The sequence below is a fragment of the Acanthisitta chloris genome, unplaced genomic scaffold (assembly GCF_000695815.1).
Source record: "Acanthisitta chloris isolate BGI_N310 unplaced genomic scaffold, ASM69581v1 scaffold23981, whole genome shotgun sequence".
NCBI classification, from domain to species: domain Eukaryota; kingdom Metazoa; phylum Chordata; class Aves; order Passeriformes; family Acanthisittidae; genus Acanthisitta; species Acanthisitta chloris.
In genome coordinates this window covers 57,844-82,815 of record NW_008654673.1, presented here as the reverse complement: position 1 = coordinate 82,815, position 24,972 = coordinate 57,844, and the positions used below count along the sequence as shown (strand labels likewise).

General features: G+C 36.8%; 1 protein-coding gene across 1 annotated transcript in view; it reads right to left on the bottom strand.

Moving 5' to 3' along the window:
• Positions 1 to 7,286: 7,286 nt before the first annotated feature.
• The window catches only part of STK3 (serine/threonine kinase 3), a gene marked incomplete at its 3' end in the record, with an annotated part of 70,478 nt that continues 52,792 nt past the window's right edge, over positions 7,287 to 24,972 (bottom strand). Inside the window, exons 8-10 of the mRNA XM_009083642.1 lie at positions 24,722 to 24,847; positions 15,227 to 15,419; positions 7,287 to 7,462 (exon numbers count right to left, since the gene is read on the bottom strand). Coding sequence (XP_009081890.1) covers positions 7,287 to 7,462; positions 15,227 to 15,419; positions 24,722 to 24,847 — 495 coding nt within the window. The remainder of the gene's footprint in view (positions 7,463 to 15,226; positions 15,420 to 24,721; positions 24,848 to 24,972) is intronic.

The following is a 24,972-nucleotide window of genomic DNA, read 5'->3' as shown; positions in this document are numbered from 1 at the left end:
TCACTAGAAAGTATTTTATATTAAAAAGCACATTGCACATTGAAACTATTTGACATGACAGAATAAGATGGCAGGGACACTTTAAACGTTTGGGAAAGAAAACATGGTTAAGTTTTATTGACTAAATCTTGGCTGAAATTTCCCAGAGGCAGATTCATATTTGGAAATAATAGTTGACTGCTAATTGCAAAAATTGTCAAGGTTACCCAAGGTCTAGCTCCTCCAAAATACTGACGCTCCTAATAAACAAATTAAGTATGTCACTACTTTTGAGAGCTTGAGCTTGTTAAGACCTAAGTGTTCTCAACATCTTTTATGATTACAAACATCAGGCATCAGCAGTAGTGTAAAAAAAAAAAAAATCACAGAAAATAAGGCCATCGGAAACATTTACAGGAGGAGGTCACCTACAACACTCCTCTGCTCCAAGTGGGATTAACTCTACCAAAACAGCTCCTGATGTGTTTATCTAACCAGGTCTTCAACACTTGCAATAATGTCAACTTCTGCAACCCTCCAAAGCAATCTGCTGTTGTACATTGTTATCCATTCTTCTTACTATCTAACTTAAAATAAATTGTTGCAATTCAAGCCTGAGTTCTTCTCTTATCTTTAGGGTACATGTCAATGATAAATAATTAATAAGTAATGAATTCTGGGGTTTGCATGCAACAATGCAAAAAGCTTTTCGGTCTAGAAGGGTGCTTTCTGTGCTTTTTTGGGGTAGAAAAATACATATAACCTTCGTCGGACAGCACAATTCACCTTCCAAAACTGCCGAAGCACAGCAGTGGCACTTCGGCATGGACGACTCAGTGATCAGAGTAACAGCTCCTATAAATAATCCTACCATTTAAGATAAACATAAAGTATTGATTCTGTTTACAGCATAAAAAATTACTCGGCTTAATTTTCAATTATTTACTTACATATTAATAGAAGAAGGGACATGTTCAAAGAGAAAGGATCCTGTATTCAATACCAGTTGGAGAAACACTGCTCAGATATTGTATTCCTCTACTCTTTGCATGAAAAATAATTCAGAATATAAAACCAGGATTTAGTTAGTCAGAATATGACTTACAGAGTTTCAAAAAACAGTAGTGTAATAAGTTGGTCTGTTCTCTTTGTCTGCTGGGGGAGAAAAGAAAATACCAAGCTAGAAACCAATACTACATTTTTAGTTTAGGTGTCAGGCTGGCACAACTGCCCCTACTGCCTGCCTGAACAGCTGTGTGATAAGCCTCACAAATCATGGCCACGACCTGCAGACCATCCACTGTGGACTCTGAATACAAATATCTCTACCACTGAATTACCCACACACATACCCTTCATATTTTAAAAACAATCACTCAACACACAAGAAGCTTCTGCAGCAGCCACCTATTATAGGAGGAACAGAAAACCTTCCCTCACAAGGGTCACACTGTCCTCACAAAATGCCCTGGATAAAGCATGTTATATTAATTATATTCATTTCACAGTCTCTCCCCTTTTTGCCGTGTCTGAACTGCAATGAATGAAATTCTGCACGGAAACTGTCAACACCAATAATACTTGTGTTTATGTCCTATGCTTACGGCCCATGCAAACCCAGAAACCTAAGTTTCCTATTTGCTCAGTTAAGAAAATGTTCTTCCTGTCACCATCTGGAAATGCTTCATGATATTCAAGCAACTAATTGAAAACAAAGCAAAATGAAGATATGTTAATACTTCGTTTAAAACTTTCAAATTACTTAGAGGAGAATCTGAATTGATTGAAAATAGATGAAATATGTTCATTCCCATTAATTAGAAAGAAGACTGTTCTGCACAAACTCATCCACTGCTTAAATAAAATCAGAGCAAACCCAGACAAGGTTTTTGACAAAGATGTATTTCCAATGAAGCTAACTCAGCCTAGATTTATTACTGAAGTTTTAATTAAATTCTAGATGGTCTTCAGTCATTTTATGGTATTCACTTTTTTACCAAATCAACTGTCACATTAGGCGTTTATAAACATTAATTGCTCAGTATCTGCAATACTATTATTTCACAACTATTATATTCCAATGCATTTATTCCTTTTGAAACACAGGGAAATATTCTGCCTGGGGTAACAGATGTTTTTTTGATTTTTTGTTGCTATTACAGAATCTTTAAGTCACCCAAAATGCATCTACTTAAACATGATACTGCAGTTATTGCAAAACATGATCTACATGTTCACTGTTTAATATTTAACAATCTGGATACCATTCCTGTTTGGAAATAATTCTAGTAGAGACAGAAATCATTACCCTAGCATTGCTATAATAAATAGATTTGCCTTTTAAATTTTAACGTCTCATAACAAAGAGTAAACAACTTGTTTAAAATGAAATAATATATTCAATCAGTGCAAGTGAAGTTTAGCAACTTATTCTGACTGATGTTAATTCACAGGTTATCATCAATTAGGTATCACTTCACTGAAGTCCATGTACATCCTTTGTTTATATCATGTCCCACACTAACATACATTACTAAGGAGCAGAAGGATTTACAGAGCAATTTCACATCTTAATGAAATCTAAAATGTCATGATACAGTAAAAAGGTAAGCAGGTACACATGGCACATCAGTCTAGCAAGCTGAGATTTATCTGGGTACCCCCATGTAATAAAAATTTTGAGCACTTATTGCTTATTAAAAGTTCACTTTTTTGGTGAAAACCAATTTCTATAATGCCCATTTAAATGTGACAAATGCTGCACAATATATCACAAAATCTTTTGAGCAAGCTGCTTCAACAACACCTTGCTCATTTAATACACAGCTCTCTCCAGCACGTACATACCACATTCCCCACGGAAAGAACAAAGCTATCATAACAGCCCTGTGGTCACATGAATACATAGTATCTATAAAAAACAACTGCTCTTATAAGGACTGGAAGTCAGATGGGTGAAACAAACACACCATTTGCTCTAATTCAGCACTCTGATCCAAACTGCTGTCTTCTGAGCTAAGACTAAAAGTTGGCCCATTAAACAGTTAAGCATCATTAGGAAAAGCTGATTATACCAAGCATCATTAACACTTCTGGAAATCTCATACCCATACACTAAAGAGATTTACTTCATTTTCAGTCATTCAAAGACATTACGCCACCTTTCCTCACAAAGGAGTATCTTGGTGTTTACACTTCCTGGCATCAAGGTTTGCCGTGAATAAAACATCACTTAACCCCAAATAAAACAGACAGAATTAGGATTAAAAATAGTGCTTTAACTATGCTATCTGCAGCATGCCCCTTAGCAATAACTAAAATGTCTAAGAGAATTGCCTATAGACTGATAGAATTCACTGAGTGCAAAACACATTAACAATTTAACACAAAAGCTGAAACTTGAATAAACATTTATTTGGGTTTATTGAAAAAGATATCAAATCAGAACTTCAACACTTCCATTTCAGAGGCTGAAGTGGAAAAAAAGCTAAATATTTACAAGTATTTCCCTAAAACTACATTTCCCAAAGGTTCACTGATATCAAAGACCCAAATTTTTGCTATTGAGATTTTATCATGAGACATCAAAAACAGACAATAGAGTAACTGAAAACAAAGATTAAACCCAGCAACTCTATACAAATTCTTAGTCAAAGAAAAGACAACATTGAAAAGTGTTTGGGGTTGATTGGTTTTCTTTGTCTGGTGGGGGTTTATTTTTTAAAAAGCAGGAAGAAATGTAGCAAAAAACCCCAAACACCATGCATGAAAACCAGTACCTTCAGTACTGAAGCAAACAGAGCAGAGTACATCTGGAATAATGCAACATTCAAGGTGAGCACACAGTACCAGAAGTAGGTCTAGTTAAAAGTTATTTGCAATATACTTGATTTAATACAATATAAAACTTGCAGGTCTGCAGCAGCAATTTTTTCCTCATCGATTCATGGACCATGAGACCAACAATCAGCACAGACTGATCACAGAGCTGATTGCCTGCAGGACGAACAGTCAGAGATGGATCTCAAACTCCCATATGGCATCAGTGAAAAAGAACTAAAACCAGCTTATGAATTTCAAAACAGATGTACTTCAACAGTGAAAAAATCAAAGCATAAATATATACTTACAGGACAAAAAAAACTGGTAAAATTACTTTTTTTAAAGCTCAGACTGATGACCAAAGCTTCTTATTTTCTTGGAAAAGTCTTCTACTTCTATTTTCATTGGCAAGGAGTTTTTCAAACATTTACATCAGGGCAGAAAACTATGCTCACACAAAAACTTTCAAACCAGACCTAGTGCAAAGTTTATTTGCATTATTTTATATATTTATCTCTCCACATTATGAGACTGCTCCCCTATCATTTATTTACATGATCTAAAATCATCAGTGCAAGACTAATGGCTGTATCTGCACTACATGTACTTGTACAGTTAAACAAATAAAATAACTATGTTTTATCAAACAGTAACCATTTTATCAAACAGTAAGATATACTAGGAATAGGATAAAATATCACTGTGACCTAAAGCAAATATACCATTTGGCCACAGGAATTAGCTCCCAGATCTTCAGGTTTCAGCTTATAACACGCAGAACAAAAGGAAACTGATTAGCTGCAGGGATTTATAAGGTTTGTTTTTTCTTCCTTTTACCTCGTCCCTTCCACCTCAATTGCATTTCTGCTTCTCTGCTCTAACAGACACAAGCACTAATAAACTTCTAAGACTTTCCATCCAATACACTTGAATATCTCTTCTTAGCATGGCAGTCATTCACTCTGGCTCACAAGAGAAGAGCTTACTTAGGCTGCCACTGCTGCGTTTCACTTACAAGGGTAAGGAAGAATAATGGTATCATTCAGCATACGAGTTGGGCGACCTCCGACTCACAGAACATCCCTCATCTTCTACACAGAAAGCTGGAGTGCTATTAGAATATACTAACATCAAGTTAGATTTTGACCATTTATGTTTTAGTCTTAGTGTATCAACCCCTTCTTTAAATGAAATTACAGCTGCCATCATTTACTGTTAGGATTTCTTTCTAGATCCCCATTAAGGCTAATTTAAAACAAAACAGAATGGAATTATTTAGTACACAAAGTTTCCATTATTTACCCCTTTCATGAATCATTCAAAGATCTCATGTCAGCAACCAAAAACATTCATGTTGATCTCACAAAGAGCAGACAATATATTATGCATGCTGCCCACTGATTTATCCTTTCAGAAAGTCTCTTGCAGGCCACTTGCCAATACTGCCACTCGCTGTCTAAAATATAAATAGAAGTGCTTCTAGAATATATAAATAAATAATAATTGCCTATGCTTCAAATCAGCAGGCTGCTAAAACCCATATCCTGTGTGATATCAGCTGGTACCAGATGCTTCAGAGAAATGCATTTTTGAGTGGACTACTCTGAAGCAGTACATCCATTATTGAAGAGTCTTCCTAAACTCTTCTTTAGGCTAGCTTATCCATGGAAGTATTTGGCTTCCACCACGTTTAAAACAAAATACTACCCCCCACCACACACACACACATATATATTGCCCATGCAAATAGCCATTCACTTTTTTTAAAATACTATTTGGTTTTCAACCAGAATAATTTTGCAGCAACAAGCCTTACAACACTGCCTTTCCTGGAGGCCAAGGATGAACTGCACATCACATAACTTCCACGAGACTCTGGAACAGGCTGCCCAGACAAGCTGTGAATGCTCCACCATTGAAGTTTTCAAGGTTACAGCTTTGAGCAACTAATGAGTGATGTCCCTGACCTTGGCAGGGAAGCTGGACTAGGGGACCTCTAAGGCCCCTTCCAATTCAAACAACTCTATGACTCCAGGATTCTGACACGTATGACTTGCCAGTCTAACACCACTAGGAAGGCTTGCCTACAACATAGAGAGCAGTCAAGTTTCTGAAGATCAGAACTCCTCGGGTTTGGTTCTAGGATAAACTGTTTCAAGAAGGCAATTTCATATGTACAAGCAATGTCAAGAAGTTCCACACAATTATCCATGTGTGAATTATTCATGAATAAGCACTTAGAGAATCAGCATGTTAGCATTGACAAGAAGCATCATTTTTGCCTCTATTTCTTCACAAGTAATAGAACAGATAGGATGAATATTAAATTGTTCTAAGGGCAATTTTACTGACACTGTAATAACCTCACTGAAATAACAGCCAGTTATTTCCCAATGAACAGTGCAACTATTTTGTTAGTCAAGTATCAGAATGCTGATTATTGCATTTGATGGCAAAAAAAAAAAGCTTAACGAAACCCCACCCAAACCAAAATCCAACTAAATCAAAAACTCTCCAGCAGCAACAGCTTGCACTGTGCTATTTAACTGGCTTTACTCCAGTAGCTTAAATTTAAGAGTCAGCTTTAAGTAGAAAAGCAGTAAGTGAAAACTGGGGAAAAAATTCCACACCTACAGCTGTCACCTAAAATTAAACACAACATTTCTCTCCAAATCCCAAGTGTGCTTTCAAAAAGGTGCCATGTGATCATATTTAGCTACTGAGCTGCAGTTAAGAACATGTTTCATCCACAACATATAAACAAAACTCTTTCATTCAAACATGTTAAAAAAGTTAACAAAGGTGAAAACCAGTTATAATTATCCACAGTTATTATTTATTTCATTTTAAGTGCAACCTGTAACCTAGGAACATTTTCTTTTTGCCCCTATTATAATTTGCAACATATGTAAAAAGAAATAAACCACACCTATTTTGGAGGGGGAAAAACCCCACCATAAAATAGACAGACTGGTGTTAGAATAATTCTGTGTAGAGATGTGTGTGCAATTGGAATAGTTCCAACAAGATGACCTGTGCAAAACAATAGGTGATCTTAAACATGTTCAAGGAGATTGTTTAAATGGCTCCAAATCAGTCTAAAATGCTTAGCATTTTCCTGGGATATGCAGCAAACATGATTGCAATATTTCACGTCTGTAGCAATTCTACTTTTTTAAAATAGTATTGGCTCAAATTTTAAAGATGTTATAGCACATAAGTTTTAAGGAACCAAAAATACTTTGAAAAAAGAGTAGTCACAAAGTAGTACATTCATAATGTCACATACCCTCAATAAAAGGGTCCTGCATTAAGCAAATGTACTTTTTCAGCAACCAGGATGAGGCATTAAGATTATACAACTGGACATTACTCTTAGAAGTTTACTTATTTTACTTGTATTAACATAGTTATAGAAAGGGAATAACTATTTTTGGCACATAGGAAATAAACAGCATGCAAGAAAATAATAAAAATGTACTTACGAAATCAAAGTCTCCATCTTGAGGGACTTTCCAGTTATCAGGGAAAACGTTTTTGGATATGTGGTAAGGTTCATGCATGTTCTGATTACAGTTTTCAGGGCTTTTATTCTTGGAATCTTGTTTATCAAAGTAGTCCATGAAAGAAGGTCTTTGAACTTGCGGTGAAGTAGCATTTCCTTAGTTGAAAGAAAACAGAAAAAAAGCAAAACTACTTAAAGATTAAAGATTTAATGCACTATAAAATAAACTTCACTTAATAGTTTTCTTGGATTTTGCAGAAACTAATACAGTCATCTGTATGTGATGCAAGCCTGTTTGTCCCCTGAGGATCTTTGGCATAAAAGCTCATAGCCGAAGAATGATATTTTTGCAGCAAGATACAACGTGGAGAAATGTTCAAGACATTTCAGAGTTGCATACACAAATAATATAAGAAGTTACTTCATGCAATATCTATTTGTTGTTATAGCGACTGAATAACACAAGGTGCTAAGGATCCCTTTGGGTGCTAAATACCCCTAACATCAAGGCCTGGTCCACAGGCACTGGTAGGAAAGAACAGTTTCACCAAATGTATGATTTAGAAATTACTTAGAAAAAGAACTTGCACAAAACAACCACACAAGTCGTGTCTAAATTAAATTCATTGCCAATGAGGATTCTCAGCAAATTCTCAGCAAATTGCAGGATCACACACTACAGATGGTTGCAAAGCATCCTATCTCCATGGTGTGGAAACCCTGGGAGACTTCTGTCTTCATCTATTCAGCTGCAAAAGCTTTGCCTAACAGACAGAGATCAGCATGGACTCCTGTTCTATTATCCTTTTCATGAAATGAAAAGTAAAAATATACTATCTTCAACCCTAAATGACTGAAATTTGTTTTCATTTGTGGGATTTCAAAGCAAATTCATTACTAAATAGGACAATAAATAAAGCATAAGGAATGCTTTAGTAGTCCTACATGACTGTCACCTCAGAGACCACATTCTGCATAGCACTGACACATGGAACACGTATTTACTTGCAGTGTAACACATTCTACATAGAGAAATATGAAATACATTTCCACAAATAAAATAAAAAAATAGGATGAGAGAAATAACTAAGGCAGGGGAAAAAAACCCTAACACAAAAAAACCCCAAAACTATACTTTTAAACTATATGCATAGTAAAATAATAGGAATTTTAATTTGATCTCCTTGTTTTAACAAGTGAAAAGGAAATAACTGGAAGTATCTTTTGAGCTTGTGTTTAACATGATCACTAGACCTTGCTAGACTCCATATCTGGCTTTACACTTACTATTCATTCATTGAGTGTATTTTTCCCCAACTCTTTCACCTCTTATTTCATCATCTCTTCCCATCCACTTTGTCTAAAGATTTTTTAGTTCATTCTAATTTTGCTGCATGATTAATAGCAGCCTATTTTTTCCCACTAATGTTTACTTTTGTACTGCCATCTTCCACAAAATCGTCAAGGTTAGAAGAGACCTTCAAGATCATCTAGTCCAACTGCCCACCTAGCTCCACCACAATCAACACAAAACCACATCCCCAAGTGCCACATCTGAACACTTGATGTAGATTGCACCTTTGTTCTGCAAAATGTAAGGTTATTATAACATCATTTTGGTCTGAAAGTGCCTTTCCTAACTCTCACGAACCACAGAGCAAAGTTATCTTCTCAACTGCCTCTCAGGAACCAAGAAAATGAGTAGTACAATAAAGACTCCTTAATGACAGTTAATTCACTCATCTATGCAGTAAGTTACTTTCTACACAAGCTATATATTTGCCCAGAAAATCTGCAGCACAATCACTATAACTTCGTACTTGCATTGAAAGCCTGTTCCATTCTAGGAAGATTTGGATTTTTTAGTACTTCCGATTATTCTTCAATGATCATGTTTAAAAATGCTTGCCACAGTTGCAGCACTTAAGAATATGTGTCTCTTACCATCCCTACGCTTGCACACTGCAGGATTTCAAGATGGCTTTGGGAAGAAAACCACAATAAAAAGAGCAGACATGCTGCCATGGAAAAGCTGTGGAACACAGAGACCACCACGGATGCTGAAAGCACACATCGTCCCTCAGCAAAACCCCTGACAGGAATACAGCCACTGTGGATGCCCCCAAATAGTTACACAAGCAAGTTTCTTCCAAATAAGTATGCTGAATAAAATTAATGAGGCAACAACATAACACAGTACCAACTCTATTACACTGCTTCAAAAACATATCACAACTAAACGAAATTCTAAACACACGTTTCAAAATAATTATGTTTTATGTTTTAATAAAATTCAATTGATGTAATGTAGAAAGAAAAATTACTTTGCAGTGAGGTACTTCCAACAGAAAAGTATTAGATTAATATTAAATGGATTCTTAATCAGTTTAAAAGTTCTGCTGTTAGTTAGCAAGTAAGGTCAGCAGATGAGGGTGTCTCCTACTACAATTTGCAGGGAGGGTGTGGGTGGTGGCATTTTGTTAGTTTTGCATTTTGGAGTGGAGGGTTTACAATTTCCTATGGGAAGTCTCTAAGTCTTTCTCTTGCTCCATTGCTATCAGGGCACTGGACCTCTTCTGCAGCTGCCTATCTACAGAGGAAAGTTTTCTTCCTTTTGACAAAAGCCATGAGTTTCCACAGCCTTCCCCATCCTGGGGCTCTCCATCTACCACTCAGCTGAGGAACATTTTCAGCTGCTGCCCCTTCAGTGAAGTTTGGGATCAGACTTTCCTCTCTGAAGTTCCTCTGTGACCATCCTGCCAGTATCTTTAATTCCCTCAAAATAAACTGCTTTGTCACTATTCCAGTCAGAAACTGTACAGCAATCAGCTTTGAGCCTTCTTTGGACCTACTACCTACCTACTCTCACCCCTACTTCAAAGGCCACCACAGCTTATACAACATCATACACTCCTTAGGCTTTACATTCCATACATTCCTACCACTACTCTTTCACCACACCAGGTGGACTACAACACAGTGGCAGTAATTCTTCTGGGAAACGGGAGACAGGAGCTTTGAATACAAGCAAGTTCAAATGAGCCTAGGATTTTGACCTCAATCTCCAGGTAAATGCACTTAACAGTGAACTATCATGTAGGAAGCTGCCACAGCCACCTCCCTCAGACATATTTTAAGCAGAAAATGTGACTGCATTTTATGAGTGGACAAGTTCCGCTGCTAATACATCCCTATTAGACAACCACCTCGGAGAATCAGAGGTCAGCCTACTCAGAACCACAAGGAAGCATCAGCAGAAACTCGATCACCAGTGCTTTGGGCCAGAGCAGCTAGCAGACTACCAAAGGATGGATTTGACTACAGAGAGCTGTGTAACAAAGTGGTTACTGAGTTGACAGGTTTCACATTGCAGTGACTTATACACCCAAGTCTTCATTCAATTTCAGGCTTCATTCAGTCTTTTGTTTGTTCGTTTTATAATACACCTATTTATCAGAAATAATTGCAACTGGCATTTAAATGGAAAATCCACATATTTTTCAACCGGCTGAAGCCTTTAGAGACTTCTTGAAGGACTATGAACTCAAGTTTAAACAATTTTTAATGGAAAAAAGTTTCCAGCACAAAACATGGCTTTGCTTCTTGAGAATAAGACTTGTAAAACTCGTTTAATACATTTGTTCTATTTTTCCACCTTCCGGAGAAAAGAAAAAATATTCAATGACACTACTATTATAAACCCATTAGTCTACTCCAGCTGAGTTATACTTTATTTCTGCTTTCAGCTAAACAAAGACAATTCGTGTTAAACTAGCATTTTGCAACAGCTCTTAAAGCAGAATTGCCAACATCATTTTGTTTTAAAAAAAAAATCCCCATTTTTAAAATATATTAGTGGCATAAATTAACAACTTTATTACCTATCACAGGAGAGGGCTTGAGGACTGAAACAGGCTTGGAAACATCTGTCATTTCTTTATATATACATATACAGGAGTAAAGCACTAGTACACCTACATACAGCATCAAGCAAACCATCTTATTGTGGGCACAGTAAATATACTTGAACAAAACTACATCTGTGAAATATTGATACCCAAGCTACAGCACCACTGAAATCAGCCCATAATTAAGCTTCCTTGCTGAATTCCTACCAGATTTAGGTCATAGGTTGCTATAAAACATGTATCACTAGCTTTTAAGTTGTAAAAACAGCCGTAGGGCTTAGGCCCTCCTAAGAGTTCTGAAGCATCACTCCAGAGCTATCCAAGCATCCACCTCATGTCACAGAGGAGGCTGACTCAGAGTACCACAGATGCTGAAATCACTAAATAATAATGAACAAACCAACTCATGAATTCTTCTATCAACATGTGGGTTCTACAGCACAGTGCATGTCCCACTGTAATAAAAATATTGTTATACAATAAGGCAAGAAAGTTCAGCAAGTAAGTGTTGGAACCAAAAGCGCTGCCTGACAGCTGAGTGATGAAACCATCACTAGCCATCAGGCTACCTCCAGTTTGCTGGCTTTGCTGGAGTTACAGGGCTCAAGACAGTTGCCTATTGGGCAGGAGGGAGAGGACACTAACCTGCTGTCCCAAAGATTATATTTTCCTGTTTGTTAAGAAGGAAAAATGTGTTTTACAGACTAAACCTAAAATGTTAATATCTTATAGGGCAAAAAGTAATAGAACAAAAACCTGACCATTTTTCTACATTCTAGCTGTCAAACATCACCCAATTACTTTACTGTCCTTTTCATTACCAAACACAAACTATCTAGAAGCTTCACTGAAATCTGAAGCAACAGTTAGAAACTCAGAATAAATCCAAATGGCACTAAAAGACAACTTGTTTTCCAGCCCAAAGCAGATGGCAAATATATATTTAACAGGGGAAAAAGAGAGAAGCAGGGCAAATGTTACTGAAAAGGAGAAAAGAGAACAATCTTAAGTGCTCTTGGTGCACCAGAAAGCCCTAACACTAAGCCTTGTCAAAAAACCACAAAGGGAACCTGGGCAAGCTGGTCTGAACACTGGTCTCTCCACTGACATATGAAAAAGCTTCTATACAAAAACAAGTACAACCCAGGCGACTGAACTGAAGCAATACTTCCATCAATCTCACTCCTTCTTCCACTCCACATTAAACCTCCTAAAGTTAAGCTCTATCCTCGTGTCCCTGTATTCTGCATTTTCTTCCTTCCTTCCAGGTACATACCACAGTCTCTGTTCAGAGCATGCACAGGCATACCAAGCAAGACAGCATAAATGCTGTTTATTGCTAGAATGTATAATCTGTGTTGGGGCAGGATGACAGGCCTCTTTTTGTTCCAAATCCCAATTTTAACTGGGCACAATTCCCTATTTGTGAAAAAAATATGGTTTTAGTTATTTTCTGTCATGGCTCCCAGAGCCCTCTAAGCATGGATACTTATAAATAAAAACATATTATTGTTTCTTATTTTGTCCTTGAGCAGGGAAACAAAAGGCAGAAGGAAACAAAACATGAAACTAAACACAACAGCAATTAAATAAAAAGTTTGTCATAAATATTTTGTGTCTCTAGGAAGGAAATGAAATCCCTCTTCCCTAGTTTATTTCTTCAAGCTTCTTGCTTGCAATGTTCTACTATTCAGAAGTATCAAAGAGCACTTTTAAGCTAATTATTCTGATTTATTGCAATCCAATCACACAAACATCTGGAAGTGCCTACCTTGTCTATAAAAGGACATTGGAAAAAGCAACCAATCTCGAAAATCTTGTGTCTTTGTCAAGTACAAAGAAGAACAAAAATCTGTCTCTGCCTTTCAGGGATGGCAAGGATTTCTCTGTCCCTTCCTGGTGACATTTATTTAGGACATTTGCTACTGCTTCTGTTTCAGCCAATAGCACAATACTCACAGAACCAGAGGACCAGCTATGGTGGACATGATTTATATTTATATTCAGCTGAGAGATGTGGTGGTCCAGTTCTTGAATTATTTCTAGTTTTTAATGTAAAAAATGCAAATAATGCACATCTAATGCAAAATACAGGAAATTTTAGCAAGTAAGTGCTGAAACCAAACCTGTTGTCTGCCAGCTGAATAATGAAAGCATTACTTGCCATCAGATTACCTCCAGTTTGCTGGCTTTGCTTTGCTGGAGTTGCAGGGTTCAAGACAGTCATCTATGGGAGAGGAGGGAGGGGAAGGAAAACTGCTGTCCCAAAGATTATATATTCTTGTTTGACAAGAAAGAAGAACAGGATTAAGAAATATGTAAGTAAATGTCCAGGCGTAGAAACTACAGATTGTTATTGGAATCAATTAAACATGGAAAATAACAGTACACTTTAAAAGCACTGTCTCCAGCAGCAGAGCAGACAACCAGGACACAGGTAAGAGACTGCAGTGCAAACCTAATAATACTTTTTTGATCTCTTTGGCACAGCAACAGGTATTTCCTCTCAGCACATATAAAAACAACATGGATAGTCTTGTGCAATTTGGTATACTACTTACCTAGAACTCGCTTAGGAAGCCCAAAGTGATTTGTCAGGCTGCACAGAAACTGCACTAAACCCAAATTCATAGTACTTCCACCTTAAGAATTACTTTACTCCAAATTTGCTAATATTACCTTTCCTTTTTATTTTTTTATATCACTTTCCTTGGCTTGTTGAAACTGATGGGTTTGAGATCACTTGTACTAATCATTCATTAGCCTCACTGTCTATGAGGCAAATATTCTGTTTCAGCATGAAAACAAATTAAAGCACATGCTGAGTCTTTTCATGAGGTGAATCATATTTAAACTAATCACTAATCAACAGGCATGTTTGCTATCTTATTACTGAGAAGACTAAAGGAAAAAAAAAAAACCAAAACAAACCACAAAAAAGCCAAACAAACAAAATCAACCAGATCCCTCTTTCCTTTCAATTTGCTGTACACTAAAAAAAAAAAATTCCTGCTTTTCACTTCCAACTAATCTTGCACAAATTACACCAGGTGTATACAAGCAAACACAAATGCAGCTTTATATTTGCTATAAAACATTCTACAGTTATTCATTTGGCATCAATTTCCACTCTTGAGATATTAGCTTTCTACATTACACACACACACACAATTCCCCCCAACAATTGCCTGGGTTAAACATTACATTGTGCCTCTTGAAATCAGCAGCAACAGCCTGAGTTAGTTCATCTACTGATGCTGCCCATTCAAGCAAATAATTCTATTAAACTCTGTGGACCTCAATCTGCAAGAGTCTTCAGCCAAACCTGAGCACCTAAGTATGTAAGTTAACTATTTTAAAAATATGTATATATGGATATTTCACAATAAGTTATCATTTTATACATAAAGACACACAATTTTTTCTATTTTTTGCATACTCCCTCACATGCTGCCAAGGTCAATTTGACTTTTTGCTTAGGTTTCAAAAATCTTTAGATCACTGCCATCAATCGAGCATTATTTAATTACATTCCAACAAATGTTCAAATAACTCACTTATAAAATACAACTCTGCTAATTGATCACGAGTTACAAAACAATTTTGCAGCAAGACGTGTTACTGACTGCTGATCCCATGGTGAATCATGATTCCCAGGATCACAGACACTGAAACAGAAACCTCTCACATGCCCATTTCAATTTAGGTCCAACTGGTCCAAATATATGTGGGATGGGAAACAAAAAGCAAGAGGCAAGCAGTAAAAGGGACAATTCATAGAAGGCCAATCTGAGAGTCCTCTAGAGAAACTTAGCACCAAACCCAGGCTTCTGCTTTGAATATCACACTATAGTCACCCTTTCCTCTAAGTGCAGAGTGCTTAGACGCAGAAGTACCCCTTCTCCCCATTTTTAACCATGGAACTTGACACACAAAAGCCACTGATGAAGCCACATCATCATGCAGCATGAGGAAACATATTACATTAGAAGAAAGCAAATTAACAACATACGTTTCATGGTGCCATCTTCCTCTTCATCGTCGTCACTGTTTATGACCATGGTCCCCAAATCTGACTCTAACATAGTGCTGTTGTGTTCTATCATTGTCTGAGCACTTTCACTCATCGTACTTGTAGCCCTCATGGTACCTGCGCTCTCTGAATTGGTCTTCACCATGGTGTGAGAGTCCAACTCATCTTCATCCTATGGAGAAACATTTGCCAGAATGCAGCAGATCATTTTAAAAACCCAAAAGGTAAGGTGCAATCACTTAGATCTTTATTGACTAGTTTTATATCTTTACATGACCTAGTTGTACGGCTAGATTTTAATGTTTAGAACTTTAACAGAAATTAAAAATAAAAAATGTTCCATATAAAGGAAGAATAAAAACTTCCTTCTTTCTCACAGATGCACAGCACCCACCCACTGCACATCAGCAACCAGTTTTGCGAACCTCAGTAATTTTCATGACCCACTTTACCTCCTTGGTTTCAAAATTCAGTACCACAATTTACACAAAGTGATTTGATTGTTTTGCAAGGGACTGTCACCAGATTTGTGCTGACCACCCATACCTAAGTATCATGCCCAGCATCTGACACTGCACACAGCAGCCAGACGACAGGCACATGTTTAATTTAGTTACTTAACAATCCCCCAACATAGTTTTGAAAGTCCTCTCAGAAAATCGATGTGGCTTACTTCAAGTATTTAGTTCTCTCTTAAAACCTTTGCTACAAGAGTGAGTAAATAACTTGTTAATACTATGTATAAGAATACCTGTTGAGCACATAACCCACTAAGTTGGTGAGGGAGATAACATCATGAAGATACACAGTAGCAGTTTGAATAGGTAACAGTAATGGGCCAGGAATGTGACACAGAGAATTACTGACTATACAGTTAATAAAACATAAAATTAATATGGAATGCCAATATTTGAAACACTAATGGGAAATCTCACTGGTTTTCCCACTGTACCAAAAGTCTGATTTAGATTACACACACAACATCACAGCATTTCAGGAATAGTGTGATGGACTATATACATTTTCTATATGAGTAAGATGTATTACCATAGGAAAAAAAATTAGACATTCTCCTTTGCTAACTACATGTAAGAAATAATACCACTGTGAAACTTTCACCAGTTTTGTAACCATATATGCACTCATTTCCTCCATTGTGTCAACTTCATTCAAGTTCACTTTTAAATGAACTCTATCCCTGATTAGCAAAATATTCCAGCTACATAGCTTAAAAGGCTATTGGATAAGACTTGTCTTCTTTTTTAAAATTTGCCCATTACAAATAACATACCTGTTGCTACATAGAATCATAGAATTGTTTGGGCTGGAAAAGACCCCTAAGCCCAACTGTTAACCCAGCACTGCTAAGTCCACCACTAAACCATGTCCCTAAATGCCACATCTATATGTCTTTTAAATACCTCCAGGGTAATATGTAACATTGAAACAAGATTTCACTCCCTAACAAATTTCCCCTTTTTCTTGAATCTCTGCATTGCTTTCTAGATTTTGAATTTTTAACTATGAAGAGACTTGTAAAGGCAGGGGCAGGAAGGGACAGGCACAGAATGGGACCAGAAAAAATAAACCCAACACTCAAATCCTTTCAAGGTCTGGAACTTTGTTTCTCACTGAACTCAATTCTTTCCTTTCTGCTTATTCCCTGACACAGCAGACAATTTGCCTCTAGTACAAACAGATGTGCAGACACAGCTACACTGCTGGAGTGCCTGTTCTGCCTAGGGTTGGTCTAAGCAGATACAGAGAACTGTAGTTAGCAGTAGTACCAATACAACAGGTCCCAAAAATGTTTCTATTACAGCTCAACTCAGAGACACAAAAATAGATTTAATTTTCGTTCAGAAGGTCTGGCTAACAGCATACCATAATGAAACCAGGATACAGATCTAAACCTGTGATTAAAATTCCAAATGTCAAAAGAATCATTATTTTACAGATTATAATTTGCAAACATACTGAAGTTATTCATTTGTATTCTTTCTGAGTTTTTTGTTGCATTCTATTTAGTACCCCACCCTTACAAAAATGATGATATCCCCAAAAATACAGATAGCTTACAGCTATAACACCAGACAACTGTGCCAGTGAAAAAATGAGAATATTTTGGTACTGCTCCTCCTGGTGGCAACTTTAATTTTCTTTACTTCCTCCTCCAAATGTTCTTGTTAGCCAGTGTTTTCAATGAATTGGATTTTTCACCTTCTAAAAAGGGAACTCTGAAAATAAAGTGGGTTTGCATTGCATTTTGAAAGTGCCAGAACAGTTAAGCTGCTGTTTCCAAGTGCTGTTTTCAGTAGTGCAATGCAATGCTAAACTGACTCACAACATACCTCTGTTTCTCCTGTTAAGTGCTATAAATGTATCAGCTCTAATATACAGACAGGCAAGTCTCTGAGTCTAAGGTATAGTAATATTTGATTTACAGATTTGCTTGACTAATGTTAATATCCACTTGCAGCACATACGGTCCTAAACTTACCTAAGTTAAAATAAGAAATGAAACAAATTTTTCCTGAAGCTCCAAAGTTTTAATTTAGAAGCTAGTGGGGAAAAAAAGTGATGGGTAACAACATGAACAAGTATGAAATGGAGTCCAAAGTGACCATTTTTGTAACTTGTGTTTCAATTTAAAAATTGATCTTCTGTTTCTTCAGTCAAATCAAGTACCTAGACTTGTTCCAAAAAACAGCATTTAATTTTTTGGTCTAAGAGTGTCAAAAGCCTTTATCTTACTGTTGTCTCTCAGCAAAGTGCAGTTCCCTTTTAGTACCAAGAGGACTAAGGATCACCCAACCCTGCCTCAGGACTAACAGAACAGTTGTCCCCAAAAGCAAAGTACACAACAATTCTGATGAATGGTGTACTGAGACAGAACAATATAAAAACTTTTTCTTGGCCTGTGCATACCTCAGAATAATGAATTTGGTGGGTTAAAACAGGTTGCTTCCAGAACTGCCATTCCAGTATTTCTCACAAATATGAGATTTAGCTAATATGACAGTACACTACACTGGATCTGAAAAAGTAACTTCATAAAAATATCCAGTGGATCCAAGTTAATGGAAGTGCACATTTACATGAGAGATGAAAGCGATTCCTTCATACAAATTCTGATTCATGCTTTAGAGTTCATAAATATTGATGTAGAACTTCTGATCTGTTGCTAAAAAAAGGTAAACTCACTGATTAAATAAAAACAAACACAATCTCGATTTTAACCAGGAAGAAACATAAGGTATTACAGCTGAAGTGTCGTGTTCTCACACTGTTTATGAAAACAGATCCAAGAATCAAACCAAAAAAACAGCCAGCTCTGGAAATAAACTGTCTGCTGTTCTCCTGTGTGCAAGTAATAAGCCCCAAAATTGTATTCAAGAGGGGTTTCCATTATACCACTACACAGCAACAGAAGGCACACACAAGCAAGAACCCTAATACCTCTTGAAATGCTACAGAAATGACAATAAACTACAGAAACTCTGAACATCATAATATAGAGTGCAAATAAAATGCTGTCAATAACCTACAACCCTATGGGACTAACCCTCTGGTTCTCCTTATTTACCAAAGTAAGTTATAATTGACAAAACCTACTCTTCAAGTATAAAAAGGCAGTCATGGAGATATGATTACCAGGATAGAAAACTCAAAAATACTTCAGTGGAAACCACATATAAAACTTCACAATATGCTTGTAAAATAAAATCTCACCATCACACAAAAAGTTTTCTCAGAGATGATGGCCTTGTGCTTCACACCTGAGTCTGTATCATGATGGAAGTGAATAAGCCAAGGTGATAAAGATTAATGGTTTATTCTGTTGCGTTTTTAAGATTGTGAGGGGAAAAAAGGATGAAGACTGATAAAGAAAAAGCTAGAGAAGCAAACAAGCAGCAGCTTGCCTGCGAAATCTCTCCACCCACGGCTTGCGCACGCGAGAAGAACACTAGAGGGCAGCAGAGACAGCCAACTCGGCTCAAGACGTTCACGATTTACACGCTGGCAAAATTCAGTATCCTGTAAAATAATTTCATTTACTATTAACACCTCATCATCACCTTTGAAAAACGTGGTGGCAGTCACAGTTATCTTTTTTTAAAGCACTGTAGTAGCTACATAAACACATAATATAGTTTGGTCAAGAACAAGGATTTTGTAAAAGCTCCTAATGGGTACCAAGCCAAACTTCAACCTGAGTTTATGATTAATACTGAGCACACAAAGCTTAGACCCATCAGCAAAACAGGCAAAAACTTAGCTTTCAGCACACAGTCAAATCCCATCCAATTCAACAGACATGCCACAAAGCAGCACTTCAGCTTGTTTTCTACCTCTAATTGATACACCCAGTAACAAAGACTTGCTGCGCAGTTACTGCCCTGTGTTTACTCTTCCGTTAACTGGTTTCTGGCTCTACACTGCTTGGATTTTAACAATATGCTGTATTGCACTCAACAAAGTCATCTTTGCATATTTCTACCTTCAGGACACTTAAAGGACTGCAATCAAATTTAATTAACGTATGTCAAGTGTTCTTCGGCTTAAAGGACAAATACTAGGAAAACAAAGTTTTAACACTGCCAAGTTACAAATACAGAGAGCTATACCATACATATACAAACACATGAAGTAAGCATGAAAGCAAATGCAAAAACCTTCAGAAAAATATGGCATGGTCTATCAGACTTAAAAACTCAAACGGTTCACTAGTTCCTTTAAAACAACTATTTAAATATTGTAAAAATATAAAGGTATAATTGCAATAATTACTTGCAAGGTCTCCAAAGAGATGTCAATGTTTCATAATTAATACCAGATTAACCAAATAAATGTTTGTATGAATTAATACATAATCCTACATACAGGGACAACTGATAACCAACAGTTGGCTTTGGTGTCGTAAGTTGTCAACCACTAAGTGTCCCAGAAAAAAAAGAGTACTGAAGTAGGAACCCCTTGTTCTAATATTCTAAAAGACTTAATAGTTTCTCACATAATAGAGACATTAAAATGTAAAATAAAACATACAGAGAGCTGCTTGTTAGCTCATTCTTTTAAAGATCCACAGAAACAAATATTTAGACATGTTTTCTGTGAGCTGCCAGGCAACGAGTAACTTTACATTCCCATAATACAGCTGCCCAGCCTCAGCATCCAGTTCACACCACACTTCAAAAAACGCATAAGAGAAGAGATTGGTCATGTTTAGTAATGCCTAAACTAACATTTAAACTTTGATATTGGGATTAACCTTCTGCAGAATACACCACTTGCAATTTTTGCTTAATTAAAAAAATCTGTACAACCACCTCAGCACCTATCAAAACATGTCAGTTTGTCAGAAGGCATTCTCATCACACCAGCAGCTCTCGTAACAGGCATAAAATCAATTCTGGGTACACTGCTAGTAATGATATTTTATCTCTCTGGAAGGATATAGACATGAAGACTGTATTCAACCTGGCCATTTATTGAGCTGTATAATATAAAGTTTTGAACAGCAAAAAATATTTATGTTACAACTGCCAACTTCTCATGGTACAAAATGGTCACAGACAGGGGTAAAAAAGAAAAGTAAGAACGAGTTTTAGGGATGTGACTCTTCCTCACTTGAAGGAAAACAACCTGGACCAACCCTGAAAATTACGCACATCGTTGTGAAATCTTTGCATCTGATTAATTCTCAAAAAAACCCACCCACTCCTCTTCATTCTACTTCCAGTTATGCAAGTCACTTTTAACTTGAGTGCCCATTACTATACATTATAAACCTTTAAGAAGCAATTAAAGCTACCAAAACTTACTGAAATGTAACTGTTAGGGCTAAACCTGGTTTCCTAACGTAACAAACTTCATAGTTAAAACATTTTACACCTTTTTTCTTGATGGGTCCCAAATCATGTACCAATGAGCAACGACCAGAACTGCTCATGCTTTACATAGGAAATTTTTGGGTGGGGTTAGATCAAAAAATTCAAGCCCCCAACAGGTTAATTGACACCATTATTTTCAATAGTATATGGACTCAATTCACTGCCCATGTGAGACCTTTAACATCAATAGAAACTCCTTAACACTAACATCAATATTGGCTCTTGCTTTTAGGTGTTGTTAAACATTCATTTTTCCAAGTTTGAGGCTGCCTTTACATTTCTGAGGTGAGGACTTCACAGCGAAATCATTGGGAAAAAAATACATTTTTGAGGTGCTACTTTCCAAAATTTATGTGCTAGTTGGCTATTACTTTCCAACTGAACGGAGACTCCAATTCCATATACAATCAGAAAACATTTACAGATAATTAATATATGAAAAATATACACATTACTTTCTGTAACTACTACTACACAAGGTAACATAGGGGCTGTCATTAGCTCTTTCTAGGACTGCTGCCATCACTGCAGGCTTATCAAAACCTCTATTATCATTTGAACTGTATGATCATGTAGTCATGCAAACTACACATAAGCAGCCCTGTATTTCTTCAGGGTTCTGTGAAACTGATACATAAGAAAGAGGAATGTGCAATGGTTGTTTATCTTTACACTTGACTGCAGGACTGCTAACTTCATCCACTACCCAACTGTATACCAAATGTACCAAACTGGCACTCATATTATGTGCTTTCCCTTTCCAGAAGGGAAAGGATAAACACTCAGAAGTGCAGAAAGAATCGGTTTACTCTTTTTCTGGCAGTTCCACAAACAAGTTCCAAATTAAATGAAAGACATAATTTCTGATCTTATTTTGAAATTATGCATTATTTCGAATTGAAGTGGGAGGTTTTGGGGCATCGATTGCTTGTTTTTCTAAAATGACAAACACAAGTACTTTAATGCTTTCATTTTATTCTTCTAGTTTTTATCTTGGTTTCCTTTAAAAACCTGTGGATCCATTGATTAACCTTTGCCTAGTATGCTTTAAAAACTAAAATCAGAACTCCACTTAATTTAGGCCTCACTCACACTCAAACCAGGAGTTTTCCACTATGCAGTATATGAACAACTTGCATTCAAGCAACATGTTACAGGAAACTTCCCTGATTTTTACTGTTTCAAAGAATCATAGAATGGTTTGGATCAGAAGGGACCTTGAAGATTCCAACCCACCTGACACAGGCAGGGACACCTTACACTAGACCAGGTTGCTCAAAGTGCTATCCAACCAGGCATTCCACACGTCAGGAATGGGACATCCACAGTTTCCCTGTGCAACCTGTTCTAGTGTCTCACCACCCTCTCCATAAGGAATTTCTTCCTAATATCTAATCTAAATCTACCTTCTTTCAGTTTAAAGCCATTCCCCCTTGTTCTATAACTACTTGCCCCTACAAAAAGTCCTCCAGCTTTCTTTTAGGTCTCTTGTACGAGTTTCCTCTGCAGTTTCCTAGTTTGGCTGTTTTTGCACTTCTAGGTGATCAGAACTGTTTAGTGACTGCAGCTGGACAAGATTCTGGTGTCACCTCTCAAATGAATCTGGAATTTCTTATGATGATGGACTGCACTAAAACTCAGTTATGAGACACAGGAAGTCTGTATTGCAACCAACCAACCACTAAAACCAGTCCAGAACAAGACTTGTTTTACATTGTGACACACGAAAGCTATCCATAGGTCACTTCCAAACACGGACTTGTGACAAACTGTATTTGTCAACAAGGAAACCCCTCCTCACCTCAGCATCAGTATTCTTCATTTCAATCGCTTTTTCCATTAAAGCAAAGTACTTCCAAACTTTTTTCACTCAAGGCTTACCAAGCAATACAAAATTATTAAAGACATGCATTTATTGATAGCAAGTCACACTTACTACCAAATATCACAGTAACAGTTTTAACAACTGTTAAATATTTCATCCTAATTACAAACCTTATCACAGACTATTTCTTTGAATCATAAAAGTGTCTAAAAACTTAAGAAACTAAAAAAATCTCAACAGTACAGAAGAACATAAAAATGGATGGTTTTTATATTAGGAACAAAAGTCCTCTTGTACAGAGGCAGAGTGGGGTGTGCAGTGTTACATTCTGACTTCTGGATCCATGCAAGAAGCATGAGGTGGTGCTAAATGCTTCTTCAGCTGAGGTGAACCAAACTTGTGTCATACCCTTCCACCCAGTAGCAGGAGAGGGAGGTGTACTGAGCTGTCACAGACTGTTTCATGTGTGCCTGGCAACCTGATTCCCCATCTGAACCTCAGACTAAGTAATTAGATGTCATGCCTAATTTTGAGTTAATGCAAAAGACACCAACAACACACAAGTGTTTGAGGTCTACATTTCAGAAAGCAACAGCAAGGATGAAAGCATGCTAATAAAGTCTTTTATGTCAGTAATAAATCAGTCTCTTCAGAAATTAACTATTCAATAAGTCAAGTTACAAACTTCAACTCTGCATGTCAAGTCACACATAGGAAACATTTCCCAATATAAAAAAAAAATTCCAATCTTCCCTGCCTGTCTTATTACTGACTAAGCAAATAAAAAGCAGATTAAACCATCTTTATAAAGACAAGCTATCAATATTCTTAGAGCATGCTCTTAGCAAAACATGAGGCAAACAAAAGACCACACTGACTCTTGAAATAAAAAAAACACTGCACAGAATCTGCTTGAAAAGTGTTCCTATATATAGATCATCACATAACACTGTGATAAGGATTCTACTATTTTGTATAGGGCAAATTATATTACTGCCCTGCTCTCTTCTGTTTGCTCAAAGCTCTAACTTTTCTATTAATACTCCAGTCTCCATCTTCTCTGTGTGCTTATCCTGAATGACTCTGGTTCTCATTGGCAATACATAGGGCAATACACTTCCTTGAAGCACATACTGCCCTGAAACAAATCATGTAGGAAGTGTAATAATGCCAGGAACAGGGACTTAATCCTAACATTGCCAAACAATTTTAAATGCAACCTACTTATCACACAACCTGCTTCTCCCCTCAAACATATGCTGACAATGTCATCTGAAGAATGAAGTGCCATCACCACTTTCACATCACAGGTGCAACTTGATTCAAATCACATTTCATTCACTACTTACTGTGTCAGAACTATTCTGTGTATTAGATTTTAACAACAAATAAAAAGCTAAGTGCCCTGAACTGAAAACTAAACCCCTTGTCTAGAAGTCTACCTGTGAAAGTGCAAGCTGAAGAGTTTTGATTTTTTTAATGTTAGTCTGAACAGTTGAAGTTGACATGGTTTCTCTTCCCACCTCCTAGAAAAGCTTTTTTAGTAGGACACCTCATGGAATCGAGCTGGCTCATACAGCATTACTCACAACAGAATTACTCATAAATTATAAGAGTGGAGTACGCAGAATTTGTAGGCTAAAAACCACACAGAAAACTGGTAAAGAAAATTATTTCAACACAAATATAGGAAGTCGGGGAAAACCAGCAACATATCTGTGAAGTACAGATAGTTATAGGGAAAACAGTACACACCGAATTTTCTTCCTCCTCTTCTAGTTCTCTCTGCTGCTCCTCATGTCGCTTTGCCTTTATCTCCATAGCTTCAGTGATCAGGTCCCTTAATATTGAAACTGGCTTAGCATTCTTAATAAACGTATGCTAGGAAAAAAAAGATCATTAAAAGATGTAATACCATTTCAGCAGTCGTGCTTCAGATGTAATTACAAGGACCATTCAACACCACAGATTTCAGTGACAAACAGTATCAAACATTACACAATAAT